This window comes from Chaetodon auriga, chromosome 5 (assembly GCF_051107435.1).
Source record: "Chaetodon auriga isolate fChaAug3 chromosome 5, fChaAug3.hap1, whole genome shotgun sequence".
Taxonomy (NCBI): Eukaryota; Metazoa; Chordata; class Actinopteri; order Chaetodontiformes; family Chaetodontidae; genus Chaetodon; species Chaetodon auriga.
The window spans coordinates 2,701,862-2,722,500 of NC_135078.1; the positions used below are offsets into that span (position 1 = coordinate 2,701,862).

At 39.7% G+C, this 20,639-nt stretch overlaps 1 protein-coding gene across 1 annotated transcript in view; it reads right to left on the minus strand.

Moving 5' to 3' along the window:
- Positions 1-476: 476 nt before the first annotated feature.
- Positions 477-20,639, minus strand: part of adgrd2 (adhesion G protein-coupled receptor D2) — a 37,121-nt gene continuing 16,958 nt past the window's right edge. Inside the window, exons 17-25 of the mRNA XM_076729917.1 lie at positions 20,109-20,242; positions 18,594-18,709; positions 15,953-16,073; positions 11,398-11,439; positions 11,205-11,258; positions 10,905-11,052; positions 7,210-7,268; positions 7,082-7,112; positions 477-4,485 (exon numbers count right to left, since the gene is read on the minus strand). Coding sequence (XP_076586032.1) covers positions 4,478-4,485; positions 7,082-7,112; positions 7,210-7,268; positions 10,905-11,052; positions 11,205-11,258; positions 11,398-11,439; positions 15,953-16,073; positions 18,594-18,709; positions 20,109-20,242 — 713 coding nt within the window. The 3' untranslated portion in view covers positions 477-4,477. The remainder of the gene's footprint in view (positions 4,486-7,081; positions 7,113-7,209; positions 7,269-10,904; positions 11,053-11,204; positions 11,259-11,397; positions 11,440-15,952; positions 16,074-18,593; positions 18,710-20,108; positions 20,243-20,639) is intronic.

Here is a 20,639-nt window from a genome sequence, read left to right on the forward strand (position 1 = left end):
TTCAAATCATTCCTTGTTCGTCCATTGACATGGCAGCAGCCGCCATTTCAAGGTGTCGTAGACAATCACTCCGCCTGCCTTAACTTAATGTCTGCCTGAAAACACACACACACACACACACACACACACACACACACACACACACACACGCACACACACACACACACTCAAACACACTCACACACACACCTTGGTTTTCCTGTTGAGACCGTTGTGTGTGATCATTCTGTACAGTATATTTATGTTGTGAAGTGAATATCTACTGCAAGATGAAGATACATTTCAACACAAAAAAGTTCTCTGCTTTATGTTGAGGTCAAATCGCTACTGTTGTGAAATTGATTCTCTTGATATTGCCTTTGTTTTTGCTCTTAGTTCACTTTTTATTTTCTTGTGAGATGACAGTCTGTCCCGTCTTAAACTAAAGTGTTTTTCTCCCAAAAGTGAAAGTGACCAACACCTTTTGTTTTCTTTAAATATATTTTATTGTAATAGCATCAAACCAATAAAATTCAGTGAAGCAAAGCTCCGCTTGTGTTTCGGCTATTATTGCATAGCATTCATCAGTTGCACACAAATGATACAGAGCTTGAACACACAAGATTCAATGCAGCAGTCCTACTGTGGCTGTTTTCTGTTAGCCTTGTCTGACTTATAACACTTCGGTAAAAGCATTCACATCACTTATATTCTAAAACATTAAACATCAGTTTTAGAAAGTCGTCAGTCAGTGTCTCAAAAATAGACATAAATCTTTCTGTGATGTTTGTAATTTCATTCTCTTTTTTTGAGAAATATACAGTCATGTTAAAAAGTAAGTACACCCCAGGAAAATGTGGGTATCATTTTCTGTGACGACCACATCTATAGTGTGTTATTATGATGAAACTTTAATCATTATGTACTTAACTTTCCTGAACTTAACTTTACAATGGTAACTTACTAGACGGCACGGACTATCATGGCATACTATGAGTCCTTACTGCAGTTGAGGTGGGGTGTGAGGTGCAAGGCAGTCATGATGGGTAAGCCCCATCAGTCAACCTCTTGTTTATAACATGTCAAGAGCATCCATAAGACACTTGGAGTTATAATATATTGTAAGTGTGTTATTACAATTCGCTACAAATGCCGCCATAACGCACTATGGATGTGGTCTAAAGTGTGAGCAAAATGTGGGACTTTCTCAACAAATTTAGATATGGAGATATTTCATCTTAAACAATGTGGATACATAAAGGTAATATACATAACCCAACAAGTAACACTTAAAAGTGACCTTCTGTCACCATGTTTACAGCTTGAATCAATAGAAATGCTACTTTCCTTCATGGAAAAGTAAGTATACTGCCTTACATATGTCATTCCCTCAGATGGGTGGAATTAAAATCAGGTGTGAATGATTAGATCATCATGATAGAGTAACCTGGAGGATTCTGTCCTATTTAAACCTCACACATCTAGGCTGTTAGCTCTTTGTTTTTGATGCAAGCTCTGTCATAATGCTGAAATCTAAGGAGTTCTCTGAGGACCTATAAGAGAAAGGTTATAGAGATGTATAACTCTGGGAAGGGCTTTAGGAAAATGTCTGTTATTGGGACTAAATCATTCCATTGTTTGGAGATGGAGAAGATTTCAAACTACTTCCAACTTGTCTAGGCGAGGCTGCCCCGGTAAATTTAGCCCAGGTGCCAACCGTAGGATGCTAATAGACGTCTCTAAGAACCCCAGTGTGTCATACTACTGTTGATTTTAATGAGTCTGCTATTGGAAAGAGACTGTACAACCTGGACCTGGATGGCAGGTGTGCCCAGAGAAAACCACTGCTGTCTGCAAAAAACGTCGATCCAAGACTAAAGTTTGCCAATGATTATCTAGGATGATAATTTCTGGAACAATGCTCTCTGGACAGGCAGTCAATAACAGAGTTGTGTGGCCAAAGTACCAAAACAAACAAACAAACAAACAAACAAACAAACAAACAAACAAACAAAACAAAACAAAGACCGTATTTGACCAGAAGATCCTCATACTTTAAAACACGGTGGTGGGCTGCTTTGCTTTTCCAGGGACTGCTCATTGTTGATTCCTGATCACTGAATGACAATGAATTCTCTGGCACACCAGAGGAGAATGTCACGACATCTCAAGAGGTTAAAGTAAGAAAGTGGACCTTGCACCAGATAATGATCTGAAGCACACCAGTAAATCAGCACTGAATTTCACTGAAATGCTGTGACAAGATTTGAACAAATGCAAGAATCTTCTTCAAAAAGTTCTGCATGGAAGGGAAAACAAATATTTCTCTCTGTCACTGCTAAAGGCTGGTAGAAAACTGAAGGAAATGTTTACTTGAAGATGTTTCTGTCAAAGGGGGGGCGCTACTAGTTCCTGAAGCCAATGGTGTGCTTTCTTGTTCCCAAGATGAAAACAATATCTGTTCTTGTTGAATAAATGATTGCATAATCAAATTAGCATTGTTTGTTCAATTACATCATGTTTTATCTATAGATAAAGAAGATCAAACATCAATGGGTCAACATACTATGTGATAAAGAAACATTTCATGGGGTGTACGACTTTTTCACAACTGTATATGCTCATATTTTAAGCAGTGATTACATGTCATGGTGGAACAAAGTCTTCAGAAGCAAATTGATTTCTTCTTCCAACATCCACGTATAAAAATGTCTAAAGGTAGAACATGTAGATCATGCAGGAGAACACACCAAAACTGCTGTGTCTAACAACGCAACAGAGGACACATTTTAGACTGTTGCTGAGTACTGGAATACAGTAGTTAACACCACAACTGTGATTCTTATTTGAAGATATAGAGCAACTACAACATGATTCCTGACACATCAGGCTATCTACAGACACAGACCTGTGGTGTATCCACAGATATTCAGCATGTTGTAACAGTTTGAGCCTTTAGTTTACAGTGCATCGTGCTGTAGCAAAGATAGATAGGGGAGAGTTAAAATGGCTGCCTCTTGTAACAATACAGAACAAGGGAGGAATAAGACATCTCTACAGTGTCTGAAACCAACAGTAGTGTGAGAGTAGATACTGTAGACAGGTTTAAGATTGATTAGAGTCATGACTTACTGAACAAAAGGCAAAAGAATATGTGCCTCTTGTTTCTCAAGTCTTCAGAATATGTCTGGGATGTTCATTCAAACATCTCTGTTTCACACACAGCATCTCACTGCTGTCTGGTGGTGTTTTACAGCTGCTGCTGTGCTACAATGGTCCAGTCTCATTTAATGTTTCATGTAATCATCTGTAAATACACTTTCCACCAAGGCAAACTATGAAACTTGGTGATCCATGCAGAAAATGTTTGGTAAAAATAAGACACGTCCTGAGCCCCAATATATTGCCAAAATTGGGCCATGGGCCTTTGTTCTTTCTGGCAAGCTTGAGCTAATATTGAACTTCAGGGGTTTTTTCATGGCAACTGCTGCTTACCAAATTTCACAGCAACCACAAGTAGGCACCGTCATGGAGGTCCAGTAGAGAACTGTATTTGCCTAGATGTCTTTGGGGAAGACAGTTAGACAACACAGTTGGTGCTGATACTTGTGTGAGCATTGGTAAGTCGGTAATATTTTAAGTAAAAGTAAAAGAACATTATTACATGGTTTTAAATTTCAAGGTTAGCTCACCAATGTTGCAAAAAGCACATTAATCTAGCCATGCAACAAATAGTTGTTTTGTTTTATTAGCTGTTTTCACTTTCCAGATACCTGCTTCTGTGATTTCTGCTTCCACCCCCCTTCAATGGAGGTGAACAGAATTTCACTTGTGCTGAAAACAACAGCAATTTGTCTCTCCAAGTACAAAGTCCTGATTGTGAAGAATAAGTCAGAGAAACAACTGTCTACAGTTTCCATGGAAGTATCTCCGCTGTATTGTATAAGTTCCTTTTAAAAACTGTTCATAATGAGGTCTGTTGAGTAACCAAGAATTGTCTTCTGGAAAGCTTTAGGTTCTGGAACAAAGACACTCATCTGTGCCTTGAAGAGGTCGGTTCATTTGCTCACACTGCTATCAGGCAACGAGGGATACATAGCTTAAATGATGAACCTCATGATCCAAAACTCACCACTACACTAACCTATTTGTTCCAAAGGACCTCAAATCTGACTGTCAGAGTCAGCTCCTCGCCAAAAGATTGAAAAAAAAACAAAAAAAACACAAGCCATGTGCTAAACAAGTAGTTGCGAGAACATTGATATGATCTGAGAATAGAACAGTGACAGTGTGAGAACAGAGGAGGCTCACATCTGCATCCTTCCTTCATGCTTATTTTCTACCACACTCTCCATCTCAGTGTGTGTGTATGTGTGTGTGTATGTGTCATGGTTGTGCACTTCTTCACGTGGCATCTGTATGTGTGACCATTTCTCCCTTCTTTCAGTGTGGTGTGTGTTTACTGCAGCTGAGTATCAGGCTCCACTCCATTTGCAGTTCAACAACCTGTGGTGAAATAAAGTGAAAGGCATTAGCTACGACTCACAGCTCAATCTGATGTTTAATGTTGTTGCATTACAGAAGTGCAAGTGTGTTTGTGTACAAAAGAGAAAACAAGAAAGGAGGGAAATGAAAGGCAGAGTGAGAGTGAGCAGGTGTTGGAGTGGTTAATGGCTGATAGCGTGAATAGCTACCACTGTCCGTTCCTGATTAAGGGAATGAACTTGTCCTTTGTCTCGTCGGTCAACAATGAACACCCAGCAGCACTCAAACACCATCCATCAGGCCTTCTTCACATACGGCTAAACATTTAATGAATCTATGACATACTTCCTTCTCCCTACTGCCAGGCAATTTAGAGCCATTGACAGAGATTTAACCCTCTGGAAATATGGGGACCATCTGTTGTGTCTGCCTGCACATTGAAATCAACAAAAGACACTGGGGCAGTTTTCACACAGTCCTAATGCTGTCCACTGTGCAGGTAAATAGAGACAATCAAAGAAAAATACAACTGCTTTCTCTCTTTCTCCTCCAGTCACTTCTTTATATCATATGTGAATCTTCCTTACATCTCTTTTGTTTTCAGTGGCTGTGCTCTGACCCATGCACTCCTCACACACGTCTATCCACAAAGCTTTTTGGAATCTCATACTGTTTAGAAGTCATTAATTCATGATGTTTTCTACAAATACTTAGTGCCTTTAAAAAGTATTTTCACAACTCGAAAAATTACAACTATTCTGTGTTTTCTCCTGCTTTACGTATAAGTGAAAATTGAGAACAAACATATGAAAACTCAGCATTCAGACCATAATTCCACACTAAACAAAGAACTCTTCTGCTAATAGTAACAATATTAACATAAACTGACAGAAATATTAGTCATTTCATTCAGTCAACTCAAATGAGGAATTTCAATGAGAATAAATGCAAATACATAGTTTTCTTTTTGTTCTCAAGGTTGCTTCAAAATACTCCCTATGTAGTGTAATTTAAAATCAGACAAAGCGAGAGCAGGTAGAGCTCAATGCATTGCTAACATGGGAAATCATGGAGGAACAAAGGACACATGTGGATGTTGAAACTTACGGGTGGCGAACAATACCATTTCATTTTCAAAAATGTGTAGGTGATGGCATTGACCAAACTCACTTCAGAAAGTCTGAATAAATCTCATGATGTATGTATTTGCCGTCAAAGCTCTATGTCACATCAGCAGTGAGAGATCAGTGTAACCCTGCCAATCTGTGTTCACCACAGGGTCAGACGCCTATGACAGTATGGAGCAGCCATCATATATGACCCAGGTCCAGGGTTCAGGATTCACACTTGAAGATCAGGATCTTCAGTAAAAAGTCTTCAAAGCAGCCAAAGCATGTGACTTATTGGGATTTAATTGGACAGTACGGTTGAAACCTTTATCTGTAATTTCAAGTCACACTAGCAATCTTAGTCCTGTGTTTGATTGAAACCTGAAAAGCAGGGATAGACCTGATCTCAAGTAAGATTTAGTTACCTTTTATACATCTATCCTTCCTACAGATTGGTTATAGTACTGCTTCCTTGTCAGTTCTCACAATCTGGATTTACTGGTTTAAGTAAATTAGCTTTTGAAATTAGTCTAATTCACTAAATCCTGTGGCTGGCCCATTTTGCTTTCACACCATGAACTGCATCACAGTTTAAGTTTGTTGTGTTTTTTGGCATTTTATGTCTTTTTTTTTTTTTTTTGGTCATTTTTTGAGCAACAGCTGAGTTCACTTGAAGTGAACCAAAAACTTGGTGTGTGAAAGCATCCATAGTGCAGGTGTTTTTTCTCAAAACATATAGATTCTCATAAATCTGGACTGTCTTATGAGTGTGGCTGATTTGTGCTGACAACCAGCACCAGTTACCAGTACTTTGACTATCTGGGCCAGTGTTGGCCCAGGCTGGGACCAGGGTAGGGCACCTTTGTCATCATGACATGTAGGCAGCTGACATTTTAACTACTTCCTGCACAGTGACTGTACATATGCACTACACAGACAATGAAAATGTTCAATTTCCTCCCAGTATTTTTATGAAACATCCTTATTTTTAATAGCTGTCTTCATTTCTTCATTTCTTCATTTCTTCAGTGGGCCTAAAGTGACGTAGGTGTGTGAAAGAACACTACTGCAGGTCTTTTGTCCCTGCTGCTGACTCAATCACTGCTATTCTCAGCAGACCAGAATCCTGCTGCAATATAATTCAGTCACACTGCTATACTGTGTGTGTGTGTCTGTGCTACTGTGCGACTGTCTCTGCCTTATGAGATACTCAGTTCACACACTATGTTTTTGCTGTTAAAAGTGCGATAAGTGCATTCTGTGCTGCTAACACTGCTATCTGCACAACCAAAGCACACCCAATATCCACTTCCATTCCCTCAAGAGCAATTTACTGTATTTAATTATTTACTGCATCATCTTGTCTAAATACACTTTGTTGCTACTATTTATGCTACTATTCTACACTGTGTCCCCTTTAGTTCCAATAGTGTTTACCTTTTCTTAGTTTCAACCAACACCACCTCTTAAATGATTTGAGATCAGTATCAAGTGACTCAGAATTGTACCTGATGGCTTGAATCCAGTCAGCTGCACCACCTGTTTGAATTGAAAAGACATACACAATAACCAGTCATACTTAATAGTGTGATATATGTGTGCCCACAGTGCCGTGATAAAACATCATGTGACTTACTTGGCTTCCTGATGCAGGTTTTAAAGAGAAACTCACAAAGCTCTCCTTTCTGAAGCTTTCTGAAAGACAATAACATGCCCATTTGTATTGAAAGTTTGCATTTCTCTTTCAGGCCAACACATTTGTTTCTACGCAAGGCCAAAACATGTAAGACAAAGACATACAAGCAACACAAAAAACCTTTATAAAATACACACAGAGAAACAAAATTGCAAACAATATGACTGACAATAGAACATTATGAGAATTCTCAGTATAAAGTCTTTTGGTTCCTTCTGTATACAGATCCCCTTTATTTGCCCTATTATTTCTAAACAATTAATGTCATTTAATCATGACCTTGTGTCTGCAACACAGATTGCTGCTGATGAAATAAACCGAGATATGAAATGAAGTGAGAAGGTCTCATCTGCAATCTGATCTCCAGTCTATCCTTATCCTTTCACATCATTCACTTATTTCAGTCATAAAGTGTAGTGAAGGTGCAGGAGAGCCTCTCATTCACAGCATCTGCTGGACATGTCACTAACTATGACATAGAAATTAAATATGAAATGACATCAGCAAAGACCATCATTGACCCTCAGTGACCTATAAGATGGAGGATAGAGACTGAAGTTGACCCCCTGACCTTTCTTGCAATTCCATTCACAGCTAAGGGTCTAAGAATAACAAAATCCTAAGCATGTTGTTTGTCCATCCAACACTTTCATATGAAAGAAATTACAGCGAAATCTGGGTGAAAAAAAATATGAATGTTCACCCCTGCTGCTTTGTAAATAGCTAAAATGTAATACTTTGAAGCACTACACTACTGAGAACTACCATAAGTCATTATATCTATGCAGCACATTGTTTTTGCTCACACAGTTTCTCTGTGCTGACACAAAACAAAAAGATTATAAACATAGCCGGATCTGATATCATGTGCTGAGGGGTAAACCTGTTTATAATCAGACATATACAGTGATGCTTGTTGGGCCAAAAGTAAATGGTGACATACTGTAGGATTAACATCTGTAAAAAAAACAAACCAAAAAACCCCAAAACACTGCCTAGTTGTACGTATGTGGGGTGGGGTGGGGCATTAAGAGCCTCGGGAACATAGAATTCCTGGCTACGTCAGCTGTGCATTGTTTGCATTGTTTGCTTTAAAGTGACAATTACCTGAAAGTTGAATGGTCACCCAGTCAGTGTAGACATGAACTGATACATGATGGAAATGCAAAACTAGTGTCAGAGAGCTACATTGATAGAAAACCACAGATGAAATCCAAAGTCCAGTGTTGTTCAAGAATGCACTAAAAACAGTGCGCTCATTGAAAGTGCTCATGTTTTTGGTGAACGGCAACCTGAAAGGTTCCATTTGCAACAGATGAAAGTGAACTGGGTTTTACAGCAACAGGCATACCAAATGATGAAGGCAGCACCCACCGTATTTCCCCTCTGACTGGCTTACTGATATTCTTACCAAACCCTAACCAATCTCACTCCTCATACCTCATACCTGACCAACATTTCATTGCATTTCACTGAGAAATATACTGCAAATAATAATTATAGACATAATAAAATCCAGCATGACAGTGCAAAGTACAGGAGGATACTTACTCAGCCTGTTACAAATTACCATTAGGAAATTAAATGTAACGAGGTATTTAGTAAGACTACAGATGGAAATGAGCCCAACTGCAGTTCACCTTATTTGCATAAATTGCAGCTAATTAGAATCTGATCCTGAACTATTTTGATGCTATTTGTGCACGTCTGAACAGTAATTGGGTGCTGAAGAAGGTGTTTTTTGCTGCTGAATCGGGAACATGATGGAAGAAAAGATTTTTGGTACTGCATATGTGCATTTATTCCTGCGAGAGGAAGTCTGTATGTAGTGAAATGTTTTGTAGTGTGATGTTGTCAGAGTTATGAAAAATATGTATGAGAGACTTTTCATGAAACGTTTGAAATCCATTAAAATAACGAGTGAGATTACTGATCTCAGACTATGATAAAACCTCCTGACCTTTGCCTTTATGTTGTTAAAATAACTTTCACGTTTACTTTACTGATAGATAATGTTGGCTTTATTGTCTTGTCTTTGACAGATTTTCTAACATTTCTTGGTTATCTGAGCTGTGACGTTATGCACCTGTTTGATGATGGTTCCAGAAAAGAACCAAGATATTTGAGCATGAAAACGACAACAAAGTCCAAGTACTTCCAACAGACTAGGTGCATTGCTGTCCAGGTTAAGATTTTCTTTTAATGACATCCTCAACATTTCTCAACACTAAAACACCAAAGTGTCCTTGATAATTCAGTAATATGATAAGTTAATATTATGGCCATCAGGTTTCATTATTTCTCCGCTGATTCTGAGAAATGTTGTTTTTGTGAGTTTTGGATAGTGGAAGGCTAGATTACCCATCATCCTGAGCCATTGTTGCTATGGAGACAAATCCTGTTCACTTCACCTTTTCTGTTACAAAACTGTAATTTATTTGATGTTGATTTGATGATGCTGTGTATTAAAATTAAATGAGCATAATGCTGCTTATGTCACCATGGTACAAGGTTTGATGCTAATTTGCAAAGGCAGGTTAGGGTTAGAGTTAAGGGGCCAGTACATTCTCCACTGAGAATGAAAGGAATGTCAGCCATTTTCCCAGAACAGAAACTTGACAGTCACATGACAAGCATGCAGGACAATAGAAAAGAATATGTGTGTGCGCGCGCACGCGCACGCACACACACACACACAACACACACACACACACACACACACACACACACACACACACAAAACATATCTCACAATTTTAGAGTGATCATTGTGAAACTACCACTTTTTGCACTGTGGAACAATGTAGCTATTACAAATTTTGATATGAGACATACATGAAGTCTGGATGAACATGGACACTGAGATGGTGGAATTGTACAAGTACCTGGGTGTTCACCTGAATAATAAAGTGGATGGGACTGACAATACAAATGCACTGTACAGGAAAGGCCAGAGCAGACTGTGGAGACTCAGGCCACATTTTGACTGGTGTCAGGAAGAATCTTAACAAACTGGTCAAGAAGGCCAGCTCTGTCCTGGGATGCCCCCTTGAACTGGTGGAGGTGGTGGGACAAAGGGAGATGATGGCCAAGCTATCATCACTGATGGAGAACATGTCCCACCCGACACAAGACACTGTGACAGCAATGGACAGCTCCTTCAGGGACAGGCTGCTTCACCCACAGTGTGTGAAGGAGAGACACTGTAGCTCCTTCCTTTCTGCTGCTGTCAGACTTTCCAATCAACACTGCTCTGAGCAGACTACACACACACACACACACACACACCTGACAAATTCACTCAGGTGCACCATCACTGTATACCAAAGTGTGCAGTATCAATAGCTCCTATGTGCAACCGTGTGAATTCAACCACTGCCTGTGTTACTTGAATTGTTTCTTATTCATACCTTATTTAGTTTTTTTTTTTGTGGGATTAATAAATGATTATCTTGTTTTTCTTCTGTTATAATCTGTTTTATCTTATCTTATAAATGTGCATATGCATTTGACTGTTTAGTGCCTTAAAATGGCCTACAAATCCATACCAAATAACTCCCATAGCCTCATAAAATAATACTTGAATAAAGACCATGTTGCACACACGTATATCAATCCCGGGTTATATAGCCTACCATTCTTGATGACCAAGGATGTGGAGGTGGAGCTGAGGGGTCCAGAGGTCTCACTGGTCTCAGGGCTGGAGGGAGTTGGAGGACTGCAACCCCAGGAGGTAACTGGCGCCCTCTGGGAGGGTAAGAAGCTGGTTGGCTGAGAACAGTTCTGAAAATAAACAACAACCCAATAACAAGTGCTGCAAGTGACACAAAAGCAAAGTCAGAGTTCCAGTAAGATAAACATTTGTAAAGAGGAAATTCATTTTCTGTACCAAACTGATGGACCTGATCATTGCTGTGTGCTTTTTACTCACTAACCGTGAAAGATAAGGCCTTCCTCTTTTCTTTGATCCTCTTTATGGCATTCCTCACCTAAATGAGAAGCAGCGGTTACACCCACTGGTTTGTCCAAAAGGCTCGCAGCCTCACATACCATATAAAGATACATTCTGAGACTGTGCCGCAGCAGTGACGGGCAGATGCACTGACAATGCACTGAATGCCTCCTTACCTCACTGTTGTAAACAGCATATACTAAGAAGATATACAGACCCTGTTGAGAGGAGACAGATGCATTAGGAAAACATGTGAAAGGTGGAAAGTGGAGAAGAATAAACTCCATTCATTTAACTTTTATTGACAATATTTTCATCAAGTCCATTTAGTACTCCACTCTGCCGTCTCTGTCAAATGCTGCTTTTCTCTTAACCAACAAAGAGAGAACCATGTATTGCAAAATAGCTCTTCATGCTCTCGATCTGTGTGTTTTTCTACTCCCTTTTGGCACAAGCCTCAGTTGGATTCATCAGGGTGTGTCTGAACAGAATCCAAATTGGATCTCTCTTGTCTTACTTTTGCAGGGAAATCTGTACCAGAAATATAATTTGGAAAAAGTGTTTTCTCTAAGATTCTCTAAGAACCTCCTGTATGTTCAGTGATGTATTGATGAAGTGGGGTTACTACAAAAATGTGATCCCATCAGCAGGCAGAAATGTTTGTACATGTTCCCAACGGCCATACTCCAAGGCAGCGTGAAAAGCCTTGACATCATAGAGAAGGCATCATAGAGAAGGGGAGATGCAAGAACCTTTTAAATATTGTACACAACAGTGCAAGTTTTCAGAAAGTCTCTCATTCAACTTACTCTATTGTATGCATGAAAAGTGACAGAAATAGTTGTGTGACCAATTAAAAAAGAGAGTTTTAGAGAGAAGTTCAAACCCAGATCACTTTTTCACTCAGCCTAATTGTCAGCTTGTTGCTTTGGGAAAGTTACTCACCTCCTCCAGCCCTGACAAAGGAAACGTTTGAAATAAGGGGTTTCAAAGGTTGTTGGACCATCTGAAGAGGACTTCTGGTAAAGTATAGTGGTGACCTTAGCTGCCATTTTTGTTAAGGAAAAACCTCTTGTGGTGTGAAACAGACTAACTCCATTCTGTAAAGTACACTAAGAGTCAGTTTGACTTTGTAGTGTCAAACTCAACAAGTCTTGCAAACTTTCCACAAAAACTCATCTGAGCATTTTATGATCATTATCTTTAGGATAACATCATTAATCAGTGCCTTCCAGAACACACAAGACCTTCACAAAAAGAGATTCATAGAGCATTCTCTGATCTGTCACCTCTGTGATTACGGCTTGGATCAGTTTAGGCATCTTTTTTTGTTAAGAACAGAGGAGGAAACCAGCTTTGGCTGTTGGTAGGGGACACAAGGATGCAAACTACAATCTCCGCTGTCGCTGCATGCCAAACCACACACCCCGACTTCCTCCCTAAGAAGTTTTGTGTCACTATGACATCATGCTAATTCCACCTTTGCCTCTAAGGGGGAACAGTCATTATTCACAACAGGAAAACACAAACATACAGTAGGTCATTTCAAGCATTTGTCCAACAACCAGTGCCCCAGTTTTTCTACAGTCTCATCAAACTCATCAAAAAATTAACACACCGAATATAAAGGTACACATAGAATAGAGTGTAGGATATGAGAAGCGCAGAGGGGGAGTTGCTGATTGGATAAAGAAGGAGATGAGCTGATTGGTTCTTGCTGGTGTTGTCACAAGCCCACAGTTTACATTTCAGAAGACAGAAGTCACAGGATTTCAGGGCCTGCTGAGTCTGCTATTTTGGAGCAGATATGTACAGTATATGCATGAGAGACTGTTTACATACAAACATGTAATTAAGGTAGTGATGTGAGTAAAGGTGGAGCCCGTGTAGGCACAGCGTTCTGATTACGTTTGGCTGATTTATGTCTCTCTTCCGAATAAGCATAATCAGTCAGATATGGGTTATATTATTGAAGGACACACTAATCAAACTATGATTGCATCTGAGTTTTAATTGTTTCCTTCATGTGCTTCATTTGCTGATAAAGAGTTGTGTCTTTCTCTGGGGAAACTACTTTTTAATTCTCTGTTTTGCTGAAGCTGCAAGAGACAGAGGCTTGAGTTTGTGTTGTAAGAAATGTAATAATTTGTGATTAAGCACTGTATAATTGAAATATTTGAGCAAAGTGTCTGCTCTGTAGCATTGAAAGAGAATTATTAATGAAACAGTCCTATTATGGACAACTCATGAAAAAAAATAACCTTGATTATTGGGTATAACCTCATAGCTACAGTGTGTGAATGTAAAGAGACAGAAATGACAGAGATATAGTGGCCATACTGCAGTGTGTATACCTGCACCACAGCATTGCCTACATTATGTCTAATAAGTTAAAATCTAGAATATAGAGTCTCTGTTTAAAGCACTACTGCTACAGAGCTATTTTTTAGATTTTGGTTTAATATCAGATTCTGGACTGGAGGGTTGAGTGAATTGAAGCCTTTGCTGCATCTTATTATTGAGACTGTGTTGCCCGCAAGCTTTCACTCTCATACTTCATTTTTATAGACTGCTGAAGCAGCCCAGTGATTTTTTTTTTTTTTTTTTTTTTTTGGGGGGGCTGGCCCAGCATCATCCTCCTACCTACATGAGGAAGAACTCCTACTGTAGTGTTATCTTCCCTCAGCTGGACACTGGCAGTAAATCTAAATTAACTAGCAGCTCTCTGGGGGTCACCCAGGGGCTAGCTCATTTTGATTAATTAAAGACCGGGGAATAACACGGAAGGGTGAGTGGGGTAAGAGAGAACAAGGAGAGAGAGAGATGTACAGAATGGACGGAAGGTGTAAGATAAACAGGGACAGTGTATAGAGAAAGGCTGAAGTTAGGGAACAGTGTCTGAGAGAGGAAGTAACTGCTATGTTATCAGGGGAGGAGAGCTGGAGGTAGATGTGGTATGACCTGTCATTCAAAGGCCTGACTGCCCTCTCCCACACACAAGAACACACACGAATATGCACGCATACACCTGGCATTAAATGATGAAAACTAATGTCCTTTTCCCTAAAATTCACTGTGGATATTTTACCCATTCACCTTTCCTCTAACACCAAATCATGTCACCAAAAATTTCCACTTGCATTAAATGAATAAACCAATTTTAAAATAATATAATGAAATGAAACACTCAGGACAAGACAAAATATCATTTCCTCTTGTGCTACCCATACAGTAGGACAAAATACCTCCACCCATGAGAGAACCCCATGAAGTTATTACATGAAATTGACTCAAAAAACTTTAACCTCCACAGCTGGTGAGGTTGTGTAAAATCACAACAATTGTTAGGACTGTATGTGTGTTCCATCTAACTCCTATATAGAATACCACTGTATGTAGAATATGTGAGGTAATAACTAGATGTGATTTAGACAATAATGTTACTTGTGAGAAGGAAACTCAGTTTAGTGGCACCTTGGACAGAAGGCCAGAACTGGCAACTGCAGCCCGGCTCCGATAGACTTGGTCAGCCCCACTGTTATTTGTAAATTCAAACTACTCAACCACATTACCCCTGCCTCAACCTCTGCCTCTGCTCAGAAGTGACTGCAGCCATTATAATTTCAGGTCATGGGAAATTTAACTTTGGCTGAACCATATGCTTAAATTGAATTTGAAAAAAACAAAACAAAAACAAAAACAAATAAAGGGTTTTGATACTGAACTCCTCAGAAGCTAATGAGTACAAAAAGCTTTGAAAATGACATTTATCCTTTATTTCTGAGATTTTAAAACTAAACTAACTTGAGGATTTTGAATGTTACCTGTAATCGTTCTGTTTAGTTGTGCACTGGTCTCTCTTGAAAAGGGATCTTGACCTCAATGTGAATACCTATATCTACCCATGTCAATAAAGGACGAATAAATGCTGAATTTCACAAAATGCTACATTACCTTACAGACTTGGTATGGCAGTAACATTTGTTATTAAGTTGCTTATTTACTCCTACATGGCAACATTAACATTCATTGGGATAATTGTGTTTGTCTACTTGGTGAAGGCTAATATTCAGTATTATTTATATTAGCTTTACTTTTGTCTCCATCAACTCCTGAGGGAATATTTGAGTTTTAAGTTGCCAAATGCTCCACTTTGTTCATCATCTGATCTCTAACTATGTGTGTCTGCTGTTTGCTGCTGAACAGGTCGTGTACAGTGGGTTCTTAGAGCTTTCTCACTGACAGCAGCTGCCTGCTTTGTCTGAATACAACACTGTGAGAGTGGTGAGGATGAACCAAAACACTGAAGTTGTAGCCAGACAGATAAACAATGAGCTGAAGCTCACTATAAAGCTCCGTAAAGCCCAGGCTTTTCACATTGCCATTTGATACACTGTTATTATCAAAATCTTGATTATAGAACCCTTAAAGATGATAGCATGACTTTTCTTTTTTTAAAGTCAGTTGCTATGCATAATGTTAACGTTTATAAGATCATGATGAAAATTTACAAGTCAGGAGCTTTAGGAAAAAAAGGCAGTCAACAACAGTCGACAACTTGATATTGTATAATGGTATTAATAGATTCAACTGTTGGCCGTTTTTTATGTAAACCTGTTTGTCCAGCTCTAAGTAATCCCTAATGTTACACCATTGTCCAGATTGCAAAACGTGTGAGACTTGTATATGAAAATTAGGTAACATTTGCAGATATTCCATATCTTTCTTTACCTGGAAGGCATTGAGAGCGATGAAGATGTAGGCAACTACTACAGAGAGATGGACCAGCAGTCCACACAGCCAGGTCAGACCCAGCACCGGCAGCAGGATAAGAACTGGACGGGTCACAGCCCTGCCAACATACATGAACCGCACACACATGAATCATAAATACACATACAGGATGTGCATAAATTCTACACACACACTCTCCAATACAGGTGCATGAGAGTGAGGTCGAACAGACTGCTGAAACACAACTTCACGCTGTGCCATTTGATTCCTCAGTACTCCGTGTACCTTGTCTTTGTCAACCATTTAAGAAAACATGAATGTAGACTGAAGGAGCCAGCAGCATTTTCTTCTCAAATATTTCCTCCTTGAATCCTCATCAAACATCACTACACAGCTATAGATTTTACCGCCTACCACAGTCATACTCCTGTTCCTTTTCAATCATTCTTTCAATGATCCTGGTGCTTATACGGCCAATAACCATTTCATGGGGCAAGGCGGAAAAGGTTGCCTTTGTTCAAACCACTATTGTTGTCACATGGCTGCACCTGGGTAGAGATTGAGTTTTCAGACTACACTGTGTCTGCAAGGACAAAGCCAGCACCCACTTCCCTTGCTTTCCTTTTATTTTTGAAAGTCGTTTTCCCTCTAATTTCCTGAATTCATGTAACACTCTAGAGCTGGCACAGACATCTACTTTCAGTCTGTTTGTGAGGGACTGAAGAGATCCAGTGAGAGGGGGAATGGTGCTGTAGCATTTACATCAGGCTAAGACAAATGTACAAAATGAATATCTGGACGGAAGAGATCTGCTGTATGTTCGGTTGAAGGACGTTTCACTTGAATACGAAAAAACAACCAAGTCTGTTCTCAGCCATAAGATATTAGTGACACCTTATAATTCTAGTGAACTGAAAAAAAACAAAAACAAACAAACAAAAAAAAACGTCACCAACACACACAAACACATGCTAGTAATTGGCTGTTAAGCCAATTATCCAGTGACAATAATACCCCTGGTCTAGATTAACTCTATGCGTTGTTTGCCTCATGTCTCTGTCCATTTTGGCTCTAATGAAGACACAGTAGTGTTGAAATGTTAGTCTGTTTGCACACTTAAATGTTGTGAATTGATCAGAGTACTCTATTCCCGTTTGTCTTCTGGATGTTTGCTGTACAAGATGAGAATCACCTGATTCACCTGTTTTTTGCTGCAAGATGTGCGGAGAACATTTTTTAAATATTTGTCTTATAATCCAATTATGTACAATTATTATAATAATGTCAATCGTTCAGCAGCACCATAGTGTGGGTATTCTGCAGGAGATGTCGCTTGCATTCATAACTACACTGTAGAAGAATTACAAGAAATGATTGTACTATCACCCTGTAACCAATAGCAACATAAACAGACCTGACACAATGAAAAGGCAAATCGTGTTTGCTGCTCAACCTCTGAATACCAATCATACAGTATGAATGCAAAGTTGAAAGTGGTTGTTACAGGGAATAGGAATTTTGTAATAACAAAGCAAAAATGTCTCTTTTCTACAAGCTGGCTCTATTTGAAAGAGAAATCTGATGATATTCTATAGTGTCCTTAATGTCAACAAATCCCATGAAAAGACCTAAATTGACAATGAATGGATAGTACAATTTTTGTTATATTTCTCAACCCCACACACACCAAATGTGGATTAATCCCTTTGCTGAATATAGTACCCAGCAAATGTACCATTGCATCCTGTTTGAGGAGGAGTTGATAAAAACTACAGTGGTCAGCTGTTTAAGGTTTTAAGTAACTGAGCCATTTCTAAAGACCGCAACATATATTTGTGACACGTTTTCAAAGATGTATGACTGATGCAGGAATGAAGGGGTTTGAGACTGAGTGCCACTGAAAGGGTATGGTGGTCAGAAAATCAACCTAATACATTTTCCAGTGTACATTATGCATACAAAGTCACTAATGCACTGTTGGTATGAGCCATTTCACAGAATTTGTTGACTTGACAATAAGCAAAACATGGCCAGACTTATCCTTTAACATGATTGGAAATCATAAAAGTAGCAGCATTTCTGTAAGATGTGGTGAAATAACAGATCTAAGAATGGGATCCTTGGCCAGCTAGAATTATGTTTTCAAGGTCCAACAAAGACGAAGGACACTCACAAGTCACAGAGAGGCCTTTAACCAGTAGTAATTAGGTTTGTTCAGTGAACAGCACAAACTTTAAAGTTGGCATGGCCTCACATGTCATGTCACATGTCAGACACACACACACACACACAGACACACAAACGTGCACGTGCACACACACACACACACACACACACACACACACACACACACACACACACACACACACACACATTCAGTTTTGTTTGGACCAGGTGTTAAGCTGATAAGCCCTTACAACTCCCACAGGAGACTCCCGAGCCTAAACTTCCAATCTCTCACACTGTCTCTATTGACTATGGCTGGCTTGACCAAAAAGGAAACATGTGAGAGAGTACGAGAGTGTGAGAGAGGGAGAGGGAGCGCACAAGAGAAAAAGATTCATGAAAGAAAGCACAGAAAAAGCACGAAGAGAGAGAGAGAGTGACAGAGAGAGATAGAGAAGCCATTGTATCTCACCAGGTGAGGTCAAAGGTCTGCATCTTTGATGCTGAGCTTGGACTGAGCATCTTAGCACGACGGCGAGCGCTGGAAACTGTCACCATGACAACCCGACACAGCACAACTGTATTGACCTGCAGGCAGAGGACAACAGCATCAACATGGCCTCCAGCAAACATAAGACGTGCCTCTGTAGATCCACTTTGACTCAAGCTCTCATGTAGAGGAGAGAGAGTTTACCCTCCTCCTCAGGCTGCAGGAAATCACATCACGGGAAACAGCTGATGTACGTTATGTCATTTTTCATTGCTCCTTGACAAATAGAACATAGAGAAAATAATGCAGAAGCTCCATCTTGATCTAGAAGCATGCTACCATGATCTTGTATCTTATTTGGGATTCTGGGGGATGTTTGGGATAATGCAAGGATTATGTCGCTCATCTTATGTGTCTCTTTAAAGGTACCCTGTGGAGTATTCTTCTGAATAAACCCACTTATTTTAGCATTTAGTCTCTCTACTAAAATGCATTTCATGTATCTTTGAGGCCATAAAAATGTGTACATCTATGTTTGGCTAGCTTGCAGTTTTTTCATCACTGCAATTTGCTAGTGGGTGTCACTACCCGATCTCTACATCTTGCCCGATGAGTACTGCGCATGTAGCTAGGCCACATTTTAATGCCTAATTGATGGGTTATTCTAACCCTAACCATTCACCAACCAATAACATTCTAGAACTACATTTTCACGCATGCGTAGAACACATCGGGTTTGTGGTACAGATCGGGCACTGACAGTGAGTGGGTTAGGGCAGGAATGGATCACACACATGTCAGTTTAGGTGTGTTCTTATGTTTGTGTTAGATACAACACAAAAGGGACTCATCAAAACATTGCTTCATTGTGTCACCAGTGATCAAAATCTCCATGGGTTACGTTTAAAATACAGAAGAAATGTAAGGATGTACAGGAGGCCATCAACACACACAAGCACACGCAATAGCAGTGCATACTCTTGAGTGCAGGGAGTGCTCCTGAGGACCTTTTTTTAATTTGTGGTGACATCAGCCATCTTCTGTGGGGATCATCATTTTGACTGGTGTCAGGAAGAGACTTTACAAACTGGTTAAGAAGGCCAGCTCTGTCCTGGGATGCCCCCTTGAACTGGTGGAAGTGGTGGGACAAGGGGAGATGATGGCTAAGCTATCATCACTGATGGAAAACATGTCCCACCCGACACAAGACACTGTGACAGCACTGGACAGCTCCTTCAGGGACAGGCTGCTTCACCCACAGTGTGTGAAGGAGGGACACTGCTCCGAGCAAACTACACACACAAACTACACTGACAAATTCACTCAGGTGCAACATCACTGTATGCCTGTTTTACTTTTTATATATATATATATATATATATATATATATATATTTTTATCATATTCATCTTTTTTCCTTTTTGCTGCAGTAATACAACAATTTGCCCCCCCCCCCCCCCACACACACACACACACAAAGAGATTATGATTACGTACCGCTAAGACAAATATAACAGGTCCCACAAAGGCCCAGATCGTGTAAGCCTTTGCATTGAGCCAGCAGTGATCATCTGCCTTGTACTCGTCCACTGACACTCCCAATGTTACAGCAACTATTAGAACAGGTAGTCCTGAAAAAACAATATGATGAAAGAAAATGAACTGGGGTAGTGCAGTAACAACAAAAGAAGCAGCATATATTAGAGGGACATTGACTGCTGGAGACACTATTTAGTCTGCTCTGTTCTCTTCGGCCCTGTTTAGTCTGACGGGGAACATTCAGCACATCTGCGTGAAGAGACGAAACTTAGTGTTTATGAGTGTATGTGACATAACACACAGATGGATTTGAACATGAACAGTAGCAGCAGCAGGATGTTTCTTTTCTTTTTAAACTGTGTTAAGGTTGCAGTATAGGAGAGCATACCATCACATCACATCCATCACATAGTGATTGTGTAAGTGTCAAAACAGTAAAGGTCACTTCATAGCCACAACATGTTTTACAGAAGTCTGGCCAGGAGCAAA